The sequence below is a fragment of the Molothrus aeneus genome, unplaced genomic scaffold (assembly GCF_037042795.1).
Source record: "Molothrus aeneus isolate 106 unplaced genomic scaffold, BPBGC_Maene_1.0 scaffold_98, whole genome shotgun sequence".
NCBI classification, from domain to species: Eukaryota; Metazoa; Chordata; class Aves; order Passeriformes; family Icteridae; genus Molothrus; species Molothrus aeneus.
The window spans coordinates 233437-256425 of NW_027099250.1; the positions used below are offsets into that span (position 1 = coordinate 233437).

The following is a 22989-nucleotide window of genomic DNA, read 5'->3' on the forward strand; positions in this document are numbered from 1 at the left end:
TCATTTAGCTCTTAATGCAAAGAATGTAACTTTGCATTTATGTTGTGTTTTTTTCACTAACATTATGTTATGTTTTTTCACTAACACTTGGATTTTATTCTTATCTTTTACAATTTACCAATTTTTTCCCTTTTTCTTTTTTTTCCTTTAAATAGAAAACCTGTCCTGTCAAAGGAATGTCCTTTGCTCCTGGTTCCCGTGTGGAGCAGCTCCCTTCCTGCTGGCTGAGCTGCTCAGGCAGAGCCCGGCAGCTCCTGGCCCTGCAGGGCTGAGGCTTTTCCCTGTTGCTGGGTACAGACTGATGGAGCAGCACTGCTGAACACGGGCACACAGAGGGACCAGGAGCAGCTGCCTTTGCCCACCTGAGGCTCCAAGGCCCAAACTCTGAGCAGCCACGGCTGGAAGAGACTGGCAGGATCTGATCCCTGACTCTGGGCCAGGGCTGCACAAATGACCCCACAGCAGCAGCAGCAGCAGCAGCAGCAGATGGAGCTGACTTTCAGCACAGCCCCTGCTCCTGTTCCCTCCCATGTGCAGCGGTGTCAGAGCAGCCTGAGGCACCTGGGAGCCCCCAGTGCCAGCAGGGACTTGAGATGGCAGCCCTGGGCTCCTGGAGGCTGTGCAAGGAACGGAGCTGGGCACTCCCTGTCCATGGGGAGCTTCCAGATGGAAAAGGCTGCTGTGCCCAGGCAGCTCCAAGGGCACAGAAAGGAGGGTCTGGAGCACTGGATCTGTGCCAGTGCCACAGTCCTGGGCAGCAGCCAGCCAGCCCTGGGGGAACAGAGGGCACAGCACGAGGGACAGAAGCAGGCAAGGGCAGAGACTGGAGAGAGCCAGAGCCAGGAGCAGGAGCAGCTGCTCCATTGCACTCTTGGAGAAAGCTCTTGGCTGGTTCAAAGCACAGAAAGGCGTGAAGGGCAGAGAGGAGGCCACAGCAAACAATGCTCCTGTTTGCACAGCCTCCCCTCTCCGTGTCCCAGAAGGAATTGCATGGACTGTGCTCTTCTCTCTGAGTCGTCTCGTTCAGCATGAGCAGCTCAGCACCAGGAGCTGAAGGAGCTGAAGCCTCGGGCCACAGGAGCTGGGCAAGAGGAGACTTTCTGAGCAAATGAATGCTGCTAACATGGACCCAGCTGAATGCAGTGGATAGAATCATGGAATCACAGAATCCTTTCTGTTGGAAAAGCCCTCTGAGCTCACCCAGTGCAGCCGCTCACCCAGCAGTGCCAAGCCCAGCACTAAACCACGTCCCTGAAGTGCCAAGGCCTGGACACCAGCCCTGAGTGAGGCCTGAACAGCAGGCCCTGAGCCAAAGGTGGCCTCTGGATGAACCTTCCAGCCAAAGGTTATCTTTGTATCTGCTCCCTGATGAAATATGCATGGTCATTAGCACTGTGATAGGTGTAGCCACTCATTAGTGAAACATTGACCTTTGTGTATTTAGAAGCCAGACAAGGCCATGAAATCTGACATCTGGCCTTGTTTGAGGCTGAATGGTCAAAGTCACCTCCCTTGGTTCCTCCTGGGGCCCTGGCCAGGCTTTGGGAGGGGCCCAAGAGGAGGATGAAACCAGATGTTGCCACACTAGAAGTGCTGTCAGTTGGTTCATTCAGCACTGTCAGAGCTGGGCCCTCTCCCAGCGGGATTGGAGCCTCACCTGTGGCTGGAAGCACCTGCAGGAATTGCCAGTGCCCAGGAGTGGCTCTGCAGCCCTTGGCTGTGACAGCTTCCCCAGCTGCTGTGTGGATCTGGGGGATGGTAAAGCCTGAGGGTAACTGGGGCTGGATCTTTCTCAATCACTGCAGGTAATCTTTGGTGGGGATGGTTGGGTGCATTGCTGAGCTGCTCCTGTTGTGATTCTTTGCTGCTTTGAGCTGCAGGAAATGACACTGATTCCTTCAGTTGGAGTCTGTGTCTTTGGTGCTGACTTTGGCTACTGGCAAAACAAAACTGGCACAGTCTGGCCAGATCCCAACAAAATGTCACTTGTTCAGTGTCAATGTGAGGAATCAGTGCCATCAGAAATTCCCAGATGGGAAGCCCTTCCCTGGAGTTCCCTGGCTCTGGAGTGGGCTGAGGTCGGAGCCCCCTGGGAGCAGTGGGGCAGTCGGGTAAAAGAGGCTGCACCCCTGGATGGCTTCAAATGCATCCAAAGATTGCACATGGAAAAGGAAAAGGACTTGTGGGTTTGGGCAGACAAAGATGAATTTATTAAGAGTACATTCGAAACAGCACCTTCAGAAGGAACAATTATTGTTGGAATGCTCCCACATGGAGCAAGAGAAGAAGGTTTTAATCTTGAGCTCAGATGCATTTGTGCAAGTGATATCAATATAATAAATAACAATATATGTATTTATAGTATAATAAGATCTTCATATATATATTTTGATATATTTTTATATGTATGTCTAGGTCTGTCTATCTATATCAATATGTATATCTATATATAAAATTATAATAATGTGAAGTAGTGCTGACAATACTAATTTGGTAGCTTTGGCTGCTCAGGGATGTAACACTAAATACCCTACAGAACAGGATTGGCCAGGACCCTAATGTCAGTGGTCAACTTTGTGAGATTGTATACAGTGAAAAAAGGAGGAAGGGAGGAAATTAGCTGTTTTTACAGGGTTTGCTGATTCTGTGATGCAGAGTGCTTTGTCTGTTCCTGTGAAAAATTCAGTGATTAAGCCTGCAGGGTTTTTCATGTACCAGACTATGCACAAGCTGCAGGATTGGTTGCACGGGTGAAGTGGTTGTTTAAAAAGCAGTTGAAAAAGTGAGGAGATGGGACCTTTGCCCATGGAGAACCCATCTCCCAGATGTGCTCCATGCCCTTAACAATGGCCCACGGGGGAAATGGAAACCCCCTGGCTGTGCACGGCTGCCCCCAGTTTGCAAATCCAACCATGGGCAGTGAGACTTGGACTGCCTGGGAAATTGTTCTGACTGTGATGGCCCCTGGCAGGGCCAGCCCAGAGGCTGCAGGGCTGGGCCTTCATGCATTGGAATTAATGAGGAGAAATTCAAAGCAAATGAGAGCTATCAATACTGAAACAGGAATTCAGATTCCTCCAGGACACCTTGGTTTGATAACTGCTCACTCGAGCTTGGCCTTGCAAAGTGTTCCTGTCATGGCAGGAGGAATTATTGTTGCAGATATCAAGGAGAAATTAAAGGAATTGTGTTAAACAACAGTGAACAAGATGGGATTATTCAAACCCATGACAGGGTAGCACAATTATCAATATTGCAATTTTAAGAAGGATTGTGAAAAAAGGAGATCCACCTGCAATCACCACCATTTGTGGAGATAAAGGGTTTGGATCCAGCAGCCCTAATAATGGAGCCAGAGTGTGGGTCCAGAGGCCAAATGGCCCTCCCGAGGCAGCTGAAGGAGCAGCTCCTGGGAAAGACAACTCTGAGTCCTGAAACCTGGGCAGGAACAATGGGAATGTGTCCCTGCAGCCAAGTGTTGTGTGTGAGAACAAGTAGATCTGACAGGATATTGTTTTACACATGCTGCCAGACCAAATCTCCCTGTTTGCCCCAAGGGCCCCTTTGGCAAATGCTCTGATCCACGGGGCTCCATGTGAAGGCTGCTGTGACACTGAGGGACTTGCACAGGAATTGCATCCAGGAGCCTGGGTGCCCCTCAGGGACTGGGACCTGGCCCCTTCCAGCCAGAGGGGAAAGGGCCCCCCCAAGCCTTGTTAGCCCCAGACAACATGGTAAAGCTGAACAGCAAAGGGCCTGGGGGCATTATTCTGGAATTAACATGGTGCCAGCTCCATGGACAACAGGATTGTTGTTCCTATCTCAAATGAGATTGAGAAAAAAGAATGAAGAACAGTGTCACTGAAGTACTACTGCTGTCTGTAAGGTGTATCTTGATAGCCAGAATCTTTGTCTGCCACAAACACCTCTAGTGTTTCACCAAGGGGTTAGTCATCAAAATGTAATGATGAGTTCTGAAGGATTGCTGAGCTTCTTTTATAATTCTTTGCTAATGATGATGTGCTTTGCTGAGCTTTTCCTTTTGTAATTCTTTGCAGCTGTGCATAATATAAATGACACAATTCCTTAAGTTGGTGTCTGTGTCTTTGGTAGTGACCCTGCCCACTGGTGAAACAGGGCCCCCTCTTGCCTAAGTGTTACCTGGCAAGGCAGAAACCCTCCCTCCAAAATTCCCCCTTCCTCCTTGTTCCCCCCCTTCATACCCTGAGCGTGATGTGCTCTGGTCTGGGCTGTGCCCGGGGTCAGTTGGGGTCACCTGTCCTGGCTGTGTCCCCTGCCAAGCTCCCCCGCAGCCCCAGCCCCTCCCCAGCGTGGCTGGACGAGGGGCAGGACAGGCCTTGGCTGTGCTGCAGCTCAGCAAGAACAAAACCATCTCTGCATGCTCAGCCATGTGCTCAGCACCCGGCCCAGCAGTGTCTCAGTGCCAGGGGCTGTGCCCTCAGTGCCTGCCAGGGCTTTCCATGGCAGCTGCCAGGACAGGTGACCCAGGTGTCCCCCCAGTGCCAGTTGCCATGGAAACAGTGCCCAGCGCTGCCCCTTTCTGTCTGGCTGACCTGGCCTTTGGCCCTGGCAGTGCCCTTGGCTGCTGGTTCCTGGTGCCCGAGCGGCCAGCACGGCACAGGGCAGGTGGCCATGGCACAGCCCCCAGCAAGGGATCCCCTCTGGCCCTGGGCACTGACACCAGCCCTGAGCAAGGTCTGGCTCCGGGCATTGGTTGCCTTGGCACCAATCTAAGGAACAGGTCCCCGTGGCCATTGCCATGGCACCTGGTGGCACCAACGAGTGTCACTGCAATTGTACCTGGAACAGCCTGGGCACCGCTTTGTCCTCAGGGTTGCCATGGCAGCCCAGGGCAGCAACAGCTCTGCAGGCAAGGGGCCATGGAACCTGGCTGCAGAAATGGCTCCTTGGGCTGCTTTCCAAGGAAACCTGAACTGATGGGGGTTGCCATGGCACTCAAAGCCAGCAGTGGGGTCAGTGCAGTGTCCATGGCAACAGCCCCTTGCAATGGCCCAGTGCAGGTTGGGATGATGATCCACCCTCACAGCTGGCCCAGGGCAGGTCTGGAGTGGTCTCGGTGGCACCTTGGGCTTGGCACACACTTGAGGAGGGTGTCTGTTTTCAATGGGGAAACTCAAAGAGTTTTAGATTGCTTGAAAAAATAAAAGAAGCAAAGCCGCTCTTTGGCTTTGTGCAGCCAGTTCTCTGAGCAAAGCCAGTCCCAGGTGAGTGAGGAGAGACAGGATGGCATTGGGGAATGTGGAGCAAGGTTGTCCACACTGGGTCAGACCTCAAGGCACAGCTTCTCTTACCTGGCCAGACCTCCTTAGGAGAGACCCTGGATCAATATCAATCACAGAATGCTGCAATCACATCCTGTGTAATAAGAACAGCAATAAAGACACCCTTTAAAATAGGAATACATATTTCTTAGAAGCTCTTTGAAATATTTCTCCATAACTGTAAAAGGAAATCATCCTGATGAACTGCATGAGAGCAGAGGGAAATCAATGCAGAGGCATGGTTTGTCAGGACTTGCTTGATCCTAATGAGCCCCGTGGTGCATTTGGAGCTGAGTCTGGAACATCAGGGCCTGAGGGGAGATTGCACAAACCTTTCCAGGAGTCAAAGTCAGAGGAAAAACTCAAAGTGTCTTGAGGCATGAATGGGTTCCACTGAGGTCCATCCCTAACAGAGGCTCCTCATGGACTCCTTGGAGGAGAGAATTGGAGGCCAGGATGGCATGAAAGCCTCTCAGAGACTCTGATGCCGAATTTTGCCCCAAAAGGCGAGAATAAGCTGCCCAGAGACTGGATTTGAGGTCTATAGGCAGGAGGTATTTATTGGCAACGCGTTGGAGAAATCACTAAATGGATTTCCAAATTGTGTACAGCAAAAGCAGGTTTTTATACAATTTTGAAAAAGGATTACATCATTATTACATGCATATTCATAGGTAGGCAGGAGTACAGTCGGAGTCTTCCGGGAATTCTTGGTCTTCCTTAGTTAAATTTTAAGCTTTTCCTAATTTGGGCAGTTTCCTGTTATTCTTGGCATGTCTTTCCATGGCTTGGCAGAAGTTATTGTTGTGGTTGGCTTGATTCTATGGCTTGGCAGGTCACTTTAACTTATTGGCTTCCATTTCTGCTTTTCTCTTCAAATATTCTAATTCCAATGTTTCCTCTTCAAATATTCTGATTCCAAAGTTTCTTCTGTGTGTGTTTTTTTGGTTAACTTATCTAGATATATGATCAAAGTTAGGGCTCCCTAACAGTGTATTTTAGGTTATTTATTAACTTATCCAAATATCTGATCAAAGCTCTTCCTAATAGTGTATTTTAGGTTATTTATTAACTTCCGCGATTCCCTTGATATACCTTTAAGTGTCTTTTAATTCTTTTATTTCTCAAAAAAAAAAAACCTTATTGTTCAATATAATGAATGGCTTCATTCCCCCCTTTTCTTATAACTTACGAATTCTTTCGTCAAATCCTATAGGGTGCTGATACGCTCGTACCATAGCCCAAATCATTTGGGTCCTTCTCATTATGATTCTTAGTCTCCACCACATACAAATATTTGTGAGAGTTAATAGTAACAGAATTACAATTACTATTAGCATTGGGTGTACCAGGTAGTTGAAGACTTGTGTAGCTGTTGGGGAGTATCCTGTAAAGATATCCCACCAATGATGCTGGCCTACTTGTTCCACTTCGGTCAGGACATTCTTTATTTTTTCTGAATTATGTTCTACCTGCCATACCATTCGTTTAGTTGTTTGATTCACCTTTTGCACCAATTTCTTTACTTTAGGATGTGCGAGCATTGCTTTAAGAACTTTGACGTCCATCCCTATTTGTAATTTCGGTATCTCTTGATATAGGTTAAAATCTGCGTTAATTAGCTGTTGAGTAGTTATTGGGACAGTATAATGAAAATCACAACCTACTATCTTGGTGAAGTTGCATACACAGAAGTTAGTATTGTTAGTCTCCATTTGGCAATTATCTATAGTGACGTTGTCACAAGCTGTCCTTACGCAAGCGCACCCATTCCCTATATAGTAAACTTGTGATTGTGTTTTATTATGCGGAAGCATTTCAAATGTACATACACTATTTTCAGCATCTAAGCATAAATCTTCTGCTTCTACTACAGCGTTTTCGCAGACATAGCCTAATTGTCCTCTAGGAATGCATGCTTCTGTGCTAACCGATTGCCACCTATTTTTGGTATTATCATAACTGGCCCAGACATTATGGTCTATTGGCCTGACCATGACATTTTGATGTATTGTCCCAAGAGTGAGGATGGGAAAGATAGCTCTTTCCTCTGCTGCACTAATGGTGAGGACATAGGCTTCAATGTGTTCTTGTTGAGGCTCATAAGTGAAGTTTACTAATTGCCACCAGGCTTGGTGGTCCTTTTCAAATTGTGTAGTATGATTGTCCTTTAATATTGTTTCTCTTATCTCTTGAGGTAATATACCTGATGTTCCTTCTCTCATTATTCCTGCCGCTACTGATTGTACCCATTGTTGCGTCTGAGGGCATTGGATAGCTAGTGCAACTTCTTTGCTAAGTTCCCCTGTATAGTCAGCAAACTTTGCGAAATCCTCTGCAGTGTTGTTTGCTACCATGGTTAGCAATTTTACTACTAGTGATTGTGTTTCTGCTAATGTGATCATGGATGAACTGAGAGGCATTTTAAGCTTCCCCAAGTTCGATGTGACAGTACTCAATTTGTTTACTAACACCTCTTGATCTATCGTGTTTAATATACCAAATCCGGTGCCAATCCACCCACTTATATCTCTTTGTGCTCTTCTGTGATGAGATCTTGTTGCTAACCATGCATTCCATCCCTTAAGGCTTTGCTGTATAAATGGTTGGCAATCCTTCTGCAAATATGTAATATCGGTGTGAATGTTCATCTGGACCTTTTTCAGGGAATAAGTGGGGTCTAACAATAATTTTTGTTCATTGGATTTTCGTATCACCTGAGGCCCTATAAAGGTTAGGTTATGTACTGCTATACATTCCACCAGTGGAGTGGTTTCTTGGGGCAAGTCTAGACCTGGGTACAATGGGATCACGTCCTCTGGTAATGCCACCTTATATCCGACAGCACGCTTAGGGAAGCCAGAACCCACTTCCAGCATTTTCAACTCTCTTTCACATGTGAAGGTCATCGACTGATCCAATCTAAATGCCATCTCGCACTGTGCTTTCCCTTCCTCAGGACCACTAGATGCTACAATCTTTCCTGCAGAAAAGAGAAGAGGGTGAAGGTCAAGGGTTATGTTTTGAGGATGTAGTTCCCCAAGCGGATCTTCTGTATAAATTACTGAGTCTCGGGGTTGTGATCCGGGTGGATCTTCCCTGAAGTCACTCCACTGACATGAAATTGGGCCCTTTTGCTGAATCCAGGCGGTGGGCTTGCCCATTTTCACTGGACTAAAAGTAATTAGGTTATGTTCAGAGGCTGCCATCAAGGGATGAATTGTTAATACTAGCCGCCTTGTTTTTCCTTCTACTAGGTCAGGTTCTCGACACCCAATTTGGATTAGGTCTCCCTTGTATGCTACCATGGTGGGCTGATTCCACGCTTTACTCGCGTATGGCTGATTGTTACGTAAGGCATAAACCTCAAAATAGGATCCCTTTGGTTCCGTTTCCATCTCCGGGTGGATACACTGGTGTGCATTAGACCATGGGTCTATTGGGGCAGAGTCTTGGGGAAGAACTATACTTATCGAGAGTCCAGTGATCAAGGTTGTGAAGGTCTGAGGTGGAGTCAGGATCATGATGTCTGTTCCTCTTGTTTATTCTCCGGAGCCTTCTTGACCCGAGAGTAATGAATCCACGTGGGTCGCTCCTTGATCCGAACCGCGGTGAAAGTAGTCAGCAGCACTTGGAAAGGTCCCTCCCACTTCTCTTGTAGGGGTTTTCCTAAAAGATTCTTAACATACACCCAATCACCGGGATTAAACGGATGCAGTTTGCAATCAGGTTGTTTAGGTTGGTGCTCTATCACCACAGCAGCATTCTTATCGAACTGTTTCCCCACCGTAATTACATAATCATAAATGTACTGGTTACCGATTTGGTCTATAGCGTCCCCATTTACAATTTGCATAGCATAAGGTCTACCATACAAAATTTCAAATGGGCTTAACTTTTCTTTTGATCTTGGTTTGACTCTCAGCCTAAGCAGAGCAATAGGCAAAGCTTGATACCACTGCAAATTAGTCTCCTGGCATATTTTGGCAATTTGCTGTTTGATGAGATGATTCATCTTTTCCACTTGCCCACTGGCCTGTGGACGGTAAGGCGTGTGTAATTGCCATTTGATTTGTAATGCTTTGCTTATTGCTCTCACCACTTTTGCACAGAAATGTGTACCCCTATCCGAAGAAATGCTCTTCGGTACCCCAAACCGTGGAATAATTTCATTCAACAGTACTTTAGTTACTTCCCTTTCCTTATTTGTCCTACAAGGGAATGCTTCAGGCCACCCAGAAAATGTATCAGTTAATACCAACAAATACCGAAACCCCCCTTTTCTTGGGAGTTCAGAAAAATCAATTTGCCATACTTCACCTGGGAATTTACCTCGATTTATAGCTCCTTGGTGTACCTTGGTTCCCGTATTTGGGTTGTTTTTCAGACACCGCTCGCACTGGGATGTAACGTGCTTTACAGTAGTAAATAATTTCGGTCCTGCTATCCTGGCTTGCAAATATTGGTAAAGCGGATCTAGACCCCAATGGGCCTTTTCATGCTCCGTCTTTACAATCTGCCACATTAGGTTCCCTGGTATTATCAACTGTCCTGTCTCCAATTGTGCCCATCCACTGTCTAACAATTTACCTTTATTCCTTTGAATCCATCTATGATCTGATTCCTGATAATTTGGTTGGAGGTTTACATCCAGCTCTCCTGGTATTAGAGCTGTTATATTTACCTCTCCGGTTCTTGCAGCAGCTAATTTAGCTTCTGCATCTGCCTTTCTATTCCCAACTTCTGGAGTAGTGTTACCTTTTAGGTGTCCTTTACAATGCATTATGGCCACTTGTGCTGGGAGTTGGACTGCTTCTAGCAATCGTAGGATTTCCTCTGCATGTTTGACTGTTTTCCCTTGAGTAGTCAACAGTCCTCTTTCTTTCCAGATGGCTCCATGAGCGTGCACAACAGAAAAGGCATATTTAGAGTCTGTCCAAATATTTATTCGCATGTTCTCTGCCAATTCCAGAGCTCGAGTCAGAGCTATCAATTCTGCCTTCTGGGCTAAGGTCCCTGCAGGCAAAGGGTTTGACTCGATTACCTCTTCTGTGGTAGTTACTGCATAACCAGCCATTCTTACTCCTTGTTTTACGAAGCTGCTACCATCCGAGAACCAGTCATCTGCATCTTCGAATGGCTCTTCTTTGAGATCCGGGCGACTGGAGTAAACGGCTTCGATTGTTTCCAGGCAATCGTGCTCGATGGGTTCTGCTGAAGTCTTCCCTTCTAGGAATGAAGCTGGGTTCACAACGTTAGTTACCTGGATAGTAACATCATCTGACTCAGCCAAGATAGCTTGGTACTTTAGGAATCTGGAAGGTGACAGCCAGTGATTTCCTTTCTGCTCTAACACAGCAGATACAGTGTGAGCTACTAACACAGTCATTTTCTGGCCCAGAGTGAGCTTTCTGGCTTCTTCAATGTTGATTATCACTGCAGCTACTGCTCTTAGACAGCCAGGCCATCCTTTACTCACTTCATCCAACTGTTTGGAGAAGTAGGCCACAGCCCTTTTGTGTGGTCCTAACTGTTGTGCTAGGACTCCTAGGGCCATTCCTTGTCGCTCATGAGAAAACAGCCAGAATGGTTTTGTCACGTCTGGAAGACCCAAAGCTGGTGCTCTCATGAGTTCCTGTTTCAGTCTCTTATAGGCTCCCTTTGCCTCGGGAGTCCAAACTAGAACACCCTTACTTTCCTTTAGTAAGTCATAGAGTGGTTTGGCGAGTATCCCGTATTGATAGATCCATAGCCGACACCAACCGGTCATCCCCAGGAAGGCACGCAAATCTCTTACCGTCTCTGGTCTAGGCATTTGGCAGATGGCTTCTTTCCTGGCTGCTCCCAGGGATCGCTGTCCTCTGGAAACTTCATATCCCAGATACACCACTTCTTCTTGTACCAGCTGTGCTTTCTGTTGAGAAACTCGATATCCATTTAAACCCAGAAAGTTTAACAGGGAAATAGTCCATTCAATGCATTCTTCTTCTGTTTCTGTTGCTATTAGGAGGTCATCTACATATTGCAAAAGAGTACCATCTCCCAGCGGCCTTTCCCATTGTTCTAGTTCTTTGGCTAGTTGATTCCCAAAAATTGTAGGGCTGTTTTTGTACCCTTGTGGCAACACCGTCCAGGTAAGTTGGGTTTTTCTTCCCCTATCTACAGATTCCCATTCAAATGCAAAGATCTTTTGGCTCTCTGGAGCTAAAGGAAGGCAGAAGAATGCGTCTTTTAAATCTAACACAGTGAACCATGTCAAATTATCTTTTAATTTAGTTAAGAGTGTGTAAGGGTTAGCAACTACTGGATGTAGTGTCTTGGTTATTTCATTTATTGCCCTCAGGTCTTGGACCAATCTATAAGTTCCATTAGGTTTCTTTACTGGCAGGATTGGGGTGTTAAAATCCGATTCACATTCTATCAATAACCCCAATTCTAAAAACCTTGTGATTATGGGCTCAATTCCCTTTCTATCTTCTAACCTCAGTGGGTATTGTTTCCTACTTACCGGCCTCGCTCCAGGTATAAGTTCAATAATGATAGGTGTTGCTTGTTGTGATTTCCCAGGTATATCAGTAGCCCATACTAATGGATATGTTTCACTCAGGATACGCTCAATATTGTGACTTTCAGGCTTCGGTTCTATACAACTGATTGTTAGGCTTAGGGCTGTAATCAGTTGCTCTTCCCTTACTTGAAATTCCAATTTGTCTTTGTTGAATTTTATTACGGCTCCCAAGTTCTCCAGTAAGTCTCTTCCTAATAGAGGCTTTGGTGAATTTGGCAAATACAGAAACTGGTGAATCCCCATTTGTTTCCCAATTTTGTATTTGATAGGTCTCAAAAAGTAAGCTTTTTCTGGTTGGCCTGTTGCTCCCACAACTTGTACAAATTCATCACTCTTAGGTACCAATTCTTGATTTAAAACCGAAAATGTTGCTCCTGTATCAATCAAAAAATCCAATTCCTTTTTACCTTCCCCTAGCTCCATTTTAACCAGTGGGTCTGCTAGGGTACGGCCCACCAGTCCCCCTCATTCACTGCCCTGATGTGCGATAGTAGTAGTGTCCATTGATCTTTCTCTTAGTTGAGGGCACTCACGTTTCCAGTGTCCCGTTTGGAAGCAATAGGCACACTGGTTTGGCCCTATTCTAGCTGGGTGGGGTTGGAACCTCCCTCCCCCTCCCACTGGGTAGCCCCTTCCCCTACCCCTGGTATTAGGTCCCAAATGGTTTGTATTTTGAGCTGTTATTGCTGCAGCCACTATTCGACCAAGCCTCTTATCTTCCTTTTTCTTTTCCTCTATTTCTCTATTATTATACACTTTCCACGCCTCATTCAGCAACGCCTCCAGGTTTTTGTTTGCTGGATGCTCAAGCTTTTGTAATCTCTTCCTAATGTCCGGGTTACTTTGTCCCATCATTAATCCCAACAGGTGTTGTTTACCTTCTTCCGTTGCTGGGTCCAGGGGTGTGTATTGTCTCATGGCTGCCCGAAGTCTATCCAAAAACTCTGATGGGGTCTCATCTTTTCCCTGCCTGATGTCATATAGCATCGACCAATTGATAGCCTTAGGGATCGCATTACGCAAGCCCATCGCTATCAGTTTTCTATACTGCACCAGCCTCCGATAATGCTCTTCATTGCCCGGGTCCCATTCTGGTTTACTGCTGGGGAAATTATCTTCTAGTCTCCCCGATAACACTTGAGCATGTCGTTTTCCGGTTTCCAATACGAGTTCCCTTTCTGTATCTGTCAACTCTGACAGCATCACCTCTATATCTTCCCAATCAATATCCAAATTCTTTGCCATTAATTCAAACCTCTTCGCTACTCCCTCTGGATTCCTCCTGAAGTTCCTTGCCTCATCCCTCCAATTGTTCAGATCACTCGTTGAGAACGGCACCTTTATTCTAGTCCTCTCCCCTACCATTGGCATAAGTTGTCGGAGAGGAGCTATCGTATGGTTCCCCTCCTCTCTTTGCTCTGCTTCCCTCCGTGCCACAGATCTGGTATAATACGAGTGACCAATCCCCTCCCCGGGATCTTCCAACCACCTCTCACTCTGCATCTGTCGCCTTTCTTCCCGCATCTGCCGGTGCCTATCCTGTTCCGGGCTACCGTCCTCCTCATCTTCTGTTCCCCTTCCATCCCTCTTATCCTCTATACGAATTACTATATTCAGCTTCTGTGAGTCGTTCTCCACCCCCCTTTCGCATGTCTCATTGTCATTCTTTTCACTATATTTCAACTTAGAGACGTCGCCCCCCAGTGAGTCACCTTTGTCTCCAGTCCTCGGTGTGCTGGTGTCCATTCTACAGGTACCTGATTTCCTTAAACTTCCATTCCCAGGTGTGCCACCATCCCCACATGGACTTAGTTCAGGCAGGCTGCGTGTCTCCCCTCGGCTCTCTTCCCCATGTGGGCTGCCCCCTTCCCTCTCAACTTCTAGTCTGGGTGGGCTGCCAACATCCCTGTAGCTCCCCGACCCCTGTGGACTGTCCAGTCCCCGTGGGCTGCTTTCCCCCTTGTTAGTCCCCGATTTTAATGGGCCACCCCCCTCCCAACTGTTGTCGAGCTTCTGAGGGCTGTGCCCAAACTTAGATTTCCACCATCGTTCCAGTTCCTTTAATGGGCTAGGATCCCCTTGTTCCTCTTTTGGCCTGGGAAGAGGCCCTTCCCGTCCTGGGGCGAATGGATGGTATTCCCACAGGCTTATTTCGCTCTCCTTCCCACTGTCCCTTCTTGTTAACTTAAGACATTGTTGCCCAATGCTACATGCATCACAGCAACGTTCTTTAGGCTTTAAGCCTTTCTTATCTTTTTCCAGGGCTAGTACTAGGGGGTCTTGAGGTGCTACGTTTACCCCGCACTCTTTTTGCCACTCCGGTTTATTTCTTAAGGTAAAGAACATATCAGCATACATCACTTCGTCCCATTTATTAAGTCGACGAAGGAAAAGCATCAGTTGTAAGATAGTGTTATAATTAGTTGTTCCCTCCGGTGGCCATTTCTCATCGTCATCTAACTTATACAATGGCCACCACTGTGTGCAATATTTAAGGAGTGTCTTTTTACTTATGTTTCCCCCCGGAATCCCTCCCAAGTCCTTCCAGTGCTTTAGGATACATCCTAAGGGGGTTTTCATATTTACGTCCTTACTCTGTTGACCTCCCATTACTATTCCCTGTGGCTGTATTTACTGTTTAACCGGATCAATCCCTTTCCCACAAGTACTGTTTGCCAATTTATTGCAACACTCCACACACACAATTTCCAATCGCTTCGTCCGTTTCCGACCTGGCTTCTCGCGAAGAACAGGAACTGCGGAGCGGGACTCCCTCTCGCTTCGCAGCGATGCTGCGTCTCATTCACTCTCATCCATACCCACACACCTTTATCTACAAGATTACATAGAGTGACAAAATGTCTCCTGTAAGATTTGCAACAGACACATAGAACACCACAAACTGACCGAAAATGTCTCCTGTAAGATTTACAACAGACACTTAGAACACCACAAACTGACCGAAAATGTCTCCTGTAAAATTTGCAACAGACACATAGAACACCACAAACTGACCGAAAATGTCTCCTGTAAAATTTGCAACAGACACATAGAACACCACAAACTGACCGACCTCTCTCCCGGTCTCAGAGAGCAATTAATTCACAGTAAATATAACATTAAACACAATATTAAAACAGTTTCCCACACAACAAGAAGAACCCAAAAGTTCTTGACCCTTAATTCACAGTAAATATAACATTAAACACAATATTAAAACAGTTTCCCACACAATATGAAGAACCCAAAAATACCAAGATAAATGAAAAACAAATATTCCTTCCAGCAGGACTCTAACCTGCGTTTCTATTACCAGCAGGACTCTAACCTGCATTTCTATTACCGGGACTCTAACCCAGCTGGGATATTTTTACCAGGGCGTCCCCCGGAATCCCTTCGAGCGGTCACGTCTGACCCTCGTTTCCCATTAAAGCGCTTTACCATAAAACCTATAAGCAAAGATAAATACCTCTTAATTTGGAGCAGGAGATGCAGAAAGTCCTTGTCCACCGATGCGCGTTGGCTGGGGGATGGGGGTCTCTTCTGACAGAATTCCGTCAGGGGCCCTGAAGAGGTCCCGGTCCCCCGAGTCAAGGCTCGGACGGACCCTTTTCTGTCCTGCCGCGGTCGCCAAAAATGATGCCGAATTTTGCCCCAAAAGGCGAGAATAAGCTGCCCAGAGACTGGATTTGAGGTCTATAGGCAGGAGGTATTTATTGGCAACGCGTTGGAGAAATCACTAAATGGATTTCCAAATTGTGTACAGCAAAAGCAGGTTTTTATACAATTTTGAAAAAGGATTACATCATTATTACATGCATATTCATAGGTAGGCAGGAGTACAGTCGGAGTCTTCCGGGAATTCTTGGTCTTCCTTAGTTAAATTTTAAGCTTTTCCTAATTTGGGCAGTTTCCTGTTATTCTTGGCATGTCTTTCCATGGCTTGGCAGAAGTTATTGTTGTGGTTGGCTTGATTCTATGGCTTGGCAGGTCACTTTAACTTATTGGCTTCCATTTCTGCTTTTCTCTTCAAATATTCTAATTCCAATGTTTCCTCTTCAAATATTCTGATTCCAAAGTTTCTTCTGTGTGTGTTTTTTTGGTTAACTTATCTAGATATATGATCAAAGTTAGGGCTCCCTAACAGTGTATTTTAGGTTATTTATTAACTTATCCAAATATCTGATCAAAGCTCTTCCTAATAGTGTATTTTAGGTTATTTATTAACTTCCGCGATTCGCTTGATATACCTTTAAGTGTCTTTTAATTCTTTTATTTCTCAAAAAAAAAAAACCTTATTGTTCAATATAATGAATGGCTTCAACTCAGTGTGGAAAGGAACATCCAAAGTACCTCAAAAACCTTGAGTATCTCAAAGTATTAATGAGCCCCACTGAGTGTCAGTACAAAGCTCTCAAGGGACTCATTAAAGCAGATAATTGGGGCTATGATTGCACAAACCTCTCACAGAGTCTGTATCAAAAGGGAAACACCAAGTACCTTCAAATAACTTAAGTACCCTGAAGTATTAATGAGCCCCACTGAGTGTTGTTACTGACAAAGCCTCTCCAGGGACTAATTACAGCAGATAATTGGAGGCCATGATTGCAGAGACCTCTCAGAGACTCCAAGGCTAAAGCCAACCCCAAAGTCCTTTGAAAAACCTGCAGTCCCTGCAGGGAGCATTCAGGAGCCCCCAGGGCCATTGCTGAGCAAGGCTCCCCAGGGACTCCTTCCAGCAGATCCTTGAGGCCACTGGGATGTGGGCTGAGGGGGGATGCTGAGGGCAGGATAAGGGGCTGACAGTGCCCAGCCTGGCTGGGGCTGTGCCAGGAGGCCCCAGGGCCTCAGGACAAGGTGTCTCCTCCCAGCCCTTGCTGGCACAGACCCTGCTGTGGCCCAGGGCACCAAGACTTGGCTTCTCTTTGTCCCCACCTGTCATCACTGCCTGCAGTTCTCTGCTCTGCCTGGGGCCTGGGGACACTTGCTCAGTTGTGTCTCTCAGTGGGACCCATTAAAAGTCCAAGAAACTTTGGAGTTGGATTCTGACATGGAGTTCCTGAGAGGTTTCTTCAGCTCCCTCTCAGGGACTGATGTCCAGGGCATGAGCACAAAGCCCCAGAGGCTGATTAAAGTCCTTGTGCTGTGTCTGTGCTGCTGAGCTGGGCTGGGCTCCTGGCACAGAGGCAGCTCCTGGTCACCAAGAAGAGCTTCAAAAGCACATTTCTCTTGATGAGCAGCTCTTCTGCCAGCCCAGCAGGGCTGGGGCACTGCCTGCAGCCAGCGCGGGCACAGCACAGAGGCACAGAGAGCTTCAATCAGTCAGGGCTGGGAAGGGGCTGAGAAGTGCCTGGGGCACAATCACTGCCAGCCCTTGGCACAGGAACCTCTGGCTGCAGGACAATGCAGCTGCAGCTCTGGAGCCATCTCCTCAAGATGGAACATGCCACTGCCTGCAGAGCCCGTAACTACAACTCTGAGGATTTCTGGTGCAGGGGAGGTGAAATGCGCATGAATCTCTGACATGCTGAGGGGTTCTGATCAGTCATAGAATATTTCCAAGACAATGATTTTGATAAAAATGAGGAAATTTCCTAGGACTTTGTGTTTAGTTTCCTACTATTGGAGAACATCAGAAAGGGAGGATTAAATATTAAAGGTAGTATGAAGTATTAGTTATTAATTTTGTCAAGTTCCTGAGACATCTGAACTGTTGCTTTTAGTGATCAGTAGGTTCACAGGAGATCCCTATTGTGCTTTCAGCCCCTCTGCCCATGGACAGCAGCAGCATCACCTTTGCTGGAGCCATCAGGCTCAGTCTGAGCTGTCCTTTCTCCAAGCTGCAAACAGAACCTGTCCCCAGCCAGTGCCCTGCAAACAAGCAGGGTTCTGTAGGGCCAAGGAGAGTGCACAGAGATTTGGGGTCTGTGAGTGCTGGCAGGGAGAGATCAGGCACAGGGAAACACCTGCAGGAGGAAAATCTGCAGGAAGCAGAGAGAAGATCAGGCAATGAGAGAAAACAAACCCCAGCAATGCTGTGGCAGGGAGAGTTTAGAGATGCCCACAGGATCCCCTCCAGTGCAGCCCCTCCCTCTGAACAAGCCCCCTCCCTCCTGTGCCCCAGCCAAGCCTCTGCCCTCAGGGCAGGGCCCCTGCTGTGCAGGCAGAGCTGCAGCAGAGCTGTGGGGCAGCTCTGCAGCCCCGGGCCCAGTTCCCTCTGCAGAGCACAGGGCTGAGAGCAGCTGCCCGGCCCTGGGGGCTCTGGCAGGGGGCACAGCTGGCTCAGGGTGACACTGTCCCCAGTGCCCAGCTCTGGGCAATGCTGTCAGTGCAGCCAGGGAAGGAGCTGCATCTCCCTCAATCCAATGCCATCAGAAGGACACTTGGGAGTCTCCCTGAGATTTCAGTCCAAGCTGGGAGCTTCAATCCAGGGTGCAAACCTGCCCTAGAGCATCTCTTAGTTATGAGATTGATGGGGAAAGGCAGATGTGTTGTGACACTGAAAATGCTGCTGGGTTGGTGAAATGAACAACATGAGTCCTTGGCTACAAATGTGGAGCTGGGCTGTGGGGGATCCATCTGCTCTCGGCAGAGCCTGGGGTTTTTTTAGAGAAACACGAGTGTGAAAATTCTCCATTTGAGAAAAGAGGAAGCCTAGAGAAACTCCAAACAGAATCAAGTGAGAGACCATCTGCCCTCAGTCTCCACTCTTACTCTTGCCTCAGGGAACTCACTCTGTTCTACCAGTGAGCAGCAGAAATGCTGAGGGTTTCTGATATCTAAGAATAGCAGGAGAGACATGAGGGGAGCATAGAAAGAAAACCACAGAACTCTTAAATACCAAAGTCTGTCGGTGTGTTTGAAAGAGGAGGGTGTATGGGAAATGGCTTTGATTTTGGTTACAGGTATCTCCTCTAACTCTTCACTGTCCTTTCTCCATGAACAGGTGCCCATGTGCAGCCCCAGCAAATGTCCAACAGCAGCTCCATCAGGCACTTCCTCCTGCTGGCATTGGCAGACACGCGGCAGCTGCAGCTCCTGCACTTCTGCCTCTTGCTGGGCATCTCCCTGGCTGCCCTCCTGGGCAACGGCCTCATCATCAGCGCCGTAGCCTGCGGCCACCACCTGCACACGCCCATGTTCTTCTTCCTGCTCAACCTGGCCCTCAGCGACCTGGGCTCCATCTGCACCACTGTCCCCAAAGCCATGCACAATTCCCTCTGGGAAACCAGCAACATCTTCTACACTGGATGTGCTGCTCAGCTCTTTTTCTTTTTCTTCTTCATCTCAGCAGAATTTTATTTGCTGACCATCATGTGCTACGACCGCTACGTGTCCATCTGCAAACCCCTGCACTACAGGACCCTCCTGGGCAGCAGAGCTTGTGCCCACATGGCAGCAGCTGCCTGGGCCAGTGCCTTTCTCCATGCTCTCATGCACGCGGCCAATACATTTTCCCTTCCCCTTTGCCATGGCAATGCCGTGGGCCAGTTCTTCTGTGAAATCCCACAGATCCTCAAGCTCTCATGCTCACACTCAAACCTCAGAGAACTGGCGTTAATTGCTGTTACTGTCTCTTTAGATTGTGGCTGTTTTGCATTCATTGCTTTCTCCTATGTGCAGATCTTCAGGGCTGTGCTGAGGATCCCCTCTGAGCAGGGCCGGCACAAAGCCTTTTCCACCTGCCTCCCTCACCTGGCTGTGGTCTCCCTGTTCATCAGCACTGGTTTTTTTGCTCACCTGAAGCCCCCTTCCATCTCCTCCCCATCCCTGGATCTGGCCCTGTCAGTTCTGTACTCGGTGGTGCCTCCAGCCCTGAATCCCCTCATCTACAGCCTAAGGAACCAGGAGCTCAAGGCTGCAGTGTGGAGACTGATGTCTGGAAGGTTTCAGAAACATTAAACTGCTGGCCAATTTCTGCAAATAACTTGCAATAAAAATAATTTCTAGTTCTTTTGGGTTTGCTTTTGAATTTGTCCTTTTTCCCTCTTTCTTTTAGTTTTCTAATATTGTCTACAAAGTAAAGCCATTGGTTTTGACATTTTTCATTTTGTTTCTCTCCACCTTCCCTGTGGACACAGACTGTGTCAATGAGGGGTGCAGTCCTGGTGGCTTTAAAGGAACTAAAGGATCTCCCAGCAGAGTTTTCTGCAGAGATGCCCTTTTGTTGCCTTCTCTGGAGCTGCAGAAGCAATGTCTCTGTGCAGAGCTGGGGGCAGATCAGTGCTGGCACAGCAGCTCTGCTCCTGCTGGCTACACCATTCCTGATCCAGGCCAGGAGCCATTGGCCTTCTTGGCCACCTGGGCACACTGCTGACTCATGTCCAGCCTGCTGTCCATCAGTCCCTGCAGGTCCCTTTCTGCCTGGCTGCTCTGCAGCCACTCTGTCCCCAGCCTGTAGCACTGGGGCCAAATATCAGGGCCTGGCACTTGGATTTGTTAAACCTCACCTTGTTGGATTCATCCTCTGGATCCAGCCTGTCAAGGTCCCTGTGCAGACCACTCCTATGTTCCCCCAGATCCAAACTCACACCCAGCTTGGTGACATCTGCAAAGATGTCCTTGGTTCCATGGGGTCCCTCAGTGTCACAATGGCTTGATGGTTACACCAGGCCCTGCACTGTCACACTGGTCTCCTTGGTTCCGTGAGGCTTTACAGTGTCAGAATGTTCTCGCTGGTGCTGCAGTTCCACAGTTGCCCCTTGGTTCCATGGGGGCCCAGAGTGTCACAATGGTCCCATGGTCACATGAGGTCCCACACTGTCACCATGGTCTCTGGGGTTCCACAAGTCCCCTCAGTGTCACAATGGACTCCTTGTTGCACAAGGCCACACAGTGTCACAACGTTCTTCCAGATCCCTTGAGGCCCCATCATGTCACAGTGGCCCCTTGGTTACACAGGATCCTGCAGTGTCACAATGTCCCCTTGGTGCCATGAGGCCCCGCAGTGTCAGAACGGCCCCTGGGTTCCACTGGGCCCTGCAGTCTCCCAATGGACCCCTTGGTTTTGCAGTGTCAAAATGGTGAAACCCCTTGGTTACACGAGGCCCTGCAGTGGCACAATGGCCCCTTGCTTCCCCAGGGCCCTGCATTGTCACAATCATCAGAGAATCAACCAGGCTGGAAAAAACCTTGGAGAGCATCAGGTACAGCCTGGGACCCAACACCACCTTGTCACCCAGGCCATGGCACTGAGTGCCACGTCCAGTCTTTCCTTAATCACTTCCAGGGATGGTGACTCACCCACCTCCTTGGACAGCCCATTCCAATGCCCAATCACCCTTTGTGTGAAGAATATTTCCAATGTCCAGCCTAAACTTCCCCTGGTGCAGCTGAAGGCTGTGTCCTCTTGTCCTGTCACTGTTCCCTGGGAAAAGAGCCTGACCCACACCTGGCTACAACTTCCTGTCAGGGATTTGTAGAGAATGATGAGGTCTCCCCTGAGCCTCCTCTTCTCCAGGATAAACAACCCCAGCTCCCTCAGCTGCTCCTCACAGGACTTGTGCTTCAGACCCCTCCCCAGCCTTGTTGCCCTTCTCTGGACACGCTCCAGCCCCTCCATGTCCTTCCTAAATTGGGGGGCCCAGAACTGGACACAGCATTTGAGGTGCTGCAGAACCAATGCCAAGCAAAGGGGAAGAATTCCTGCCCTGCCCCTGCTGGCCACACCATTCCTGATCCATTGCAATTCCAGGGGTTGGATGAGGGAAATGGTGGGGAGGGAGTGGGGACAAAGCGTTATTGATTGTCAGCCATAAAGGGTTTTGATTTTTTTTTATATCTGTTCAGACTGGATTACGAGGTGCTAGAGGTCAAAATCAATTGGACATTCCTGATACCAATCTACAAAGAGGAAAAGAAAACTTAACATGACAAAACACTTCTCTCTGAATTGTTTTCAAGGCAGTGTATTCACTTAGAATAAATGTCTGAAATCTGTCTAATTATTCTCAGAATAAATAAAAACATAGAATATTCCCTGTGGCTTTTGTTGTTCTGGAGTTTTTGCACAAATGTTCATGTGCTTTCCTCACTGAATTCCTGAACTGAAGAGCTCAAGAAAGAAGAGTAGTAAAACTCATCAGCAAACTCCAAGTGGCTGAAGATCCATGCCGATGACAGCAGCAATGAACAGAAATGGGCACAGCTTTGTGGCTGCCCCAGCTCTGGGATGGGCCCTGGGCCTGGAGCAGGAGCAGCTCTTGAGGGCCCCAGGGCTGGGGCTCTTGTGCTGCCCTGGGCAGATGGGATGGCAGCAGGGGCTGCAGAGCTCTCAGCACCTCAGCCTGAGGGAAGCAGGGCAGCCAGGGAGCCTCCTTTGGCCTTGGCCAAGCACCTTCCCCCATGGCTGGGGCTGAGTCCTGTGGCAGCTGCAGCTGCTGCTGTGCCCTTGGCAGGGGCTGAGGCCGTGGGGCCAGTGCCCAGAGCAGCCTGGCCTGAGCAGAGCTGTGGGGCCAGAGCCGGCTGGGCTGGGCTGGGCTCAGAGAGGCCCTTGGTGCTGCCCAGAGCTCAGGGCAGCTGGCAGAGCTTGCAGGGAGCTGGGCTGGGCTCCGAGAGCCATCCGTGTCCATCTCAGCCTGGCTGAGTGTGCAGGGGCAGGACTCAGGCCAGGCCTTGTGGGGCAGGGCCAGCGCCTGTGCAAGGCATTGCAAACAGGCAAGTGGCCCAGAGAGGAGGCTGCTCTGTGCCCTTGGTGGCACAGACAGAGCAGGGAGGGGGCCCAGGACATTTGTCAGCGCCAGCCTCTGTGCCCATGTGTTGGCAGCCCTGGCTGCTGAGCCCAGCTTTGCCCTGGGCTGAGTTTGGCTGTGGCCCAGCTCCATCCTCCTGCGAGGCTCAGGGCCTGTTCCCGGCCATGGCCAGCCCTGGCTGCCTCTCTGCTGGCCCAGAGGCCGGCAGAGCCCGGGGCAGGGCTGTCTGTGCAGCCCCACAGGTGCCATGGGCTCTGCAGGAGCTGGCAGAGGCTGCCCAGCAGGGAGGCCATGGGGCACAGAGCCCCAAGGCTGCTGTGGGCACCACGGCACAGGGGCCGTTCCCAGCCGCAATGCTCCTGGCCTGGGCTGGGCCTGCACAGGGGCTGGGCCACCATGGCTGGGCCAGCACAGGGCCACAAAGGGG

General features: G+C 48.7%; 1 protein-coding gene across 1 annotated transcript; it reads left to right on the forward strand.

The window, feature by feature from the left end:
* The first annotated feature begins 18840 nt into the window (after positions 1 to 18840).
* Positions 18841 to 19773, forward strand: LOC136571193 (olfactory receptor 14A16-like). The gene has a single exon (XM_066571528.1). It carries the CDS (start codon positions 18841 to 18843, stop codon positions 19771 to 19773), a length of 933 nt encoding a protein of 310 aa, XP_066427625.1.
* The last annotated feature ends 3216 nt before the right edge of the window (positions 19774 to 22989 follow it).

Coding starts and splice junctions, on each gene's coding strand:
- LOC136571193 (XM_066571528.1), top strand. CDS start 18,841: ATGTCCAACAGCAGCTCCATCAGGCACTTCCTCCTGCTGGCATTGGCA.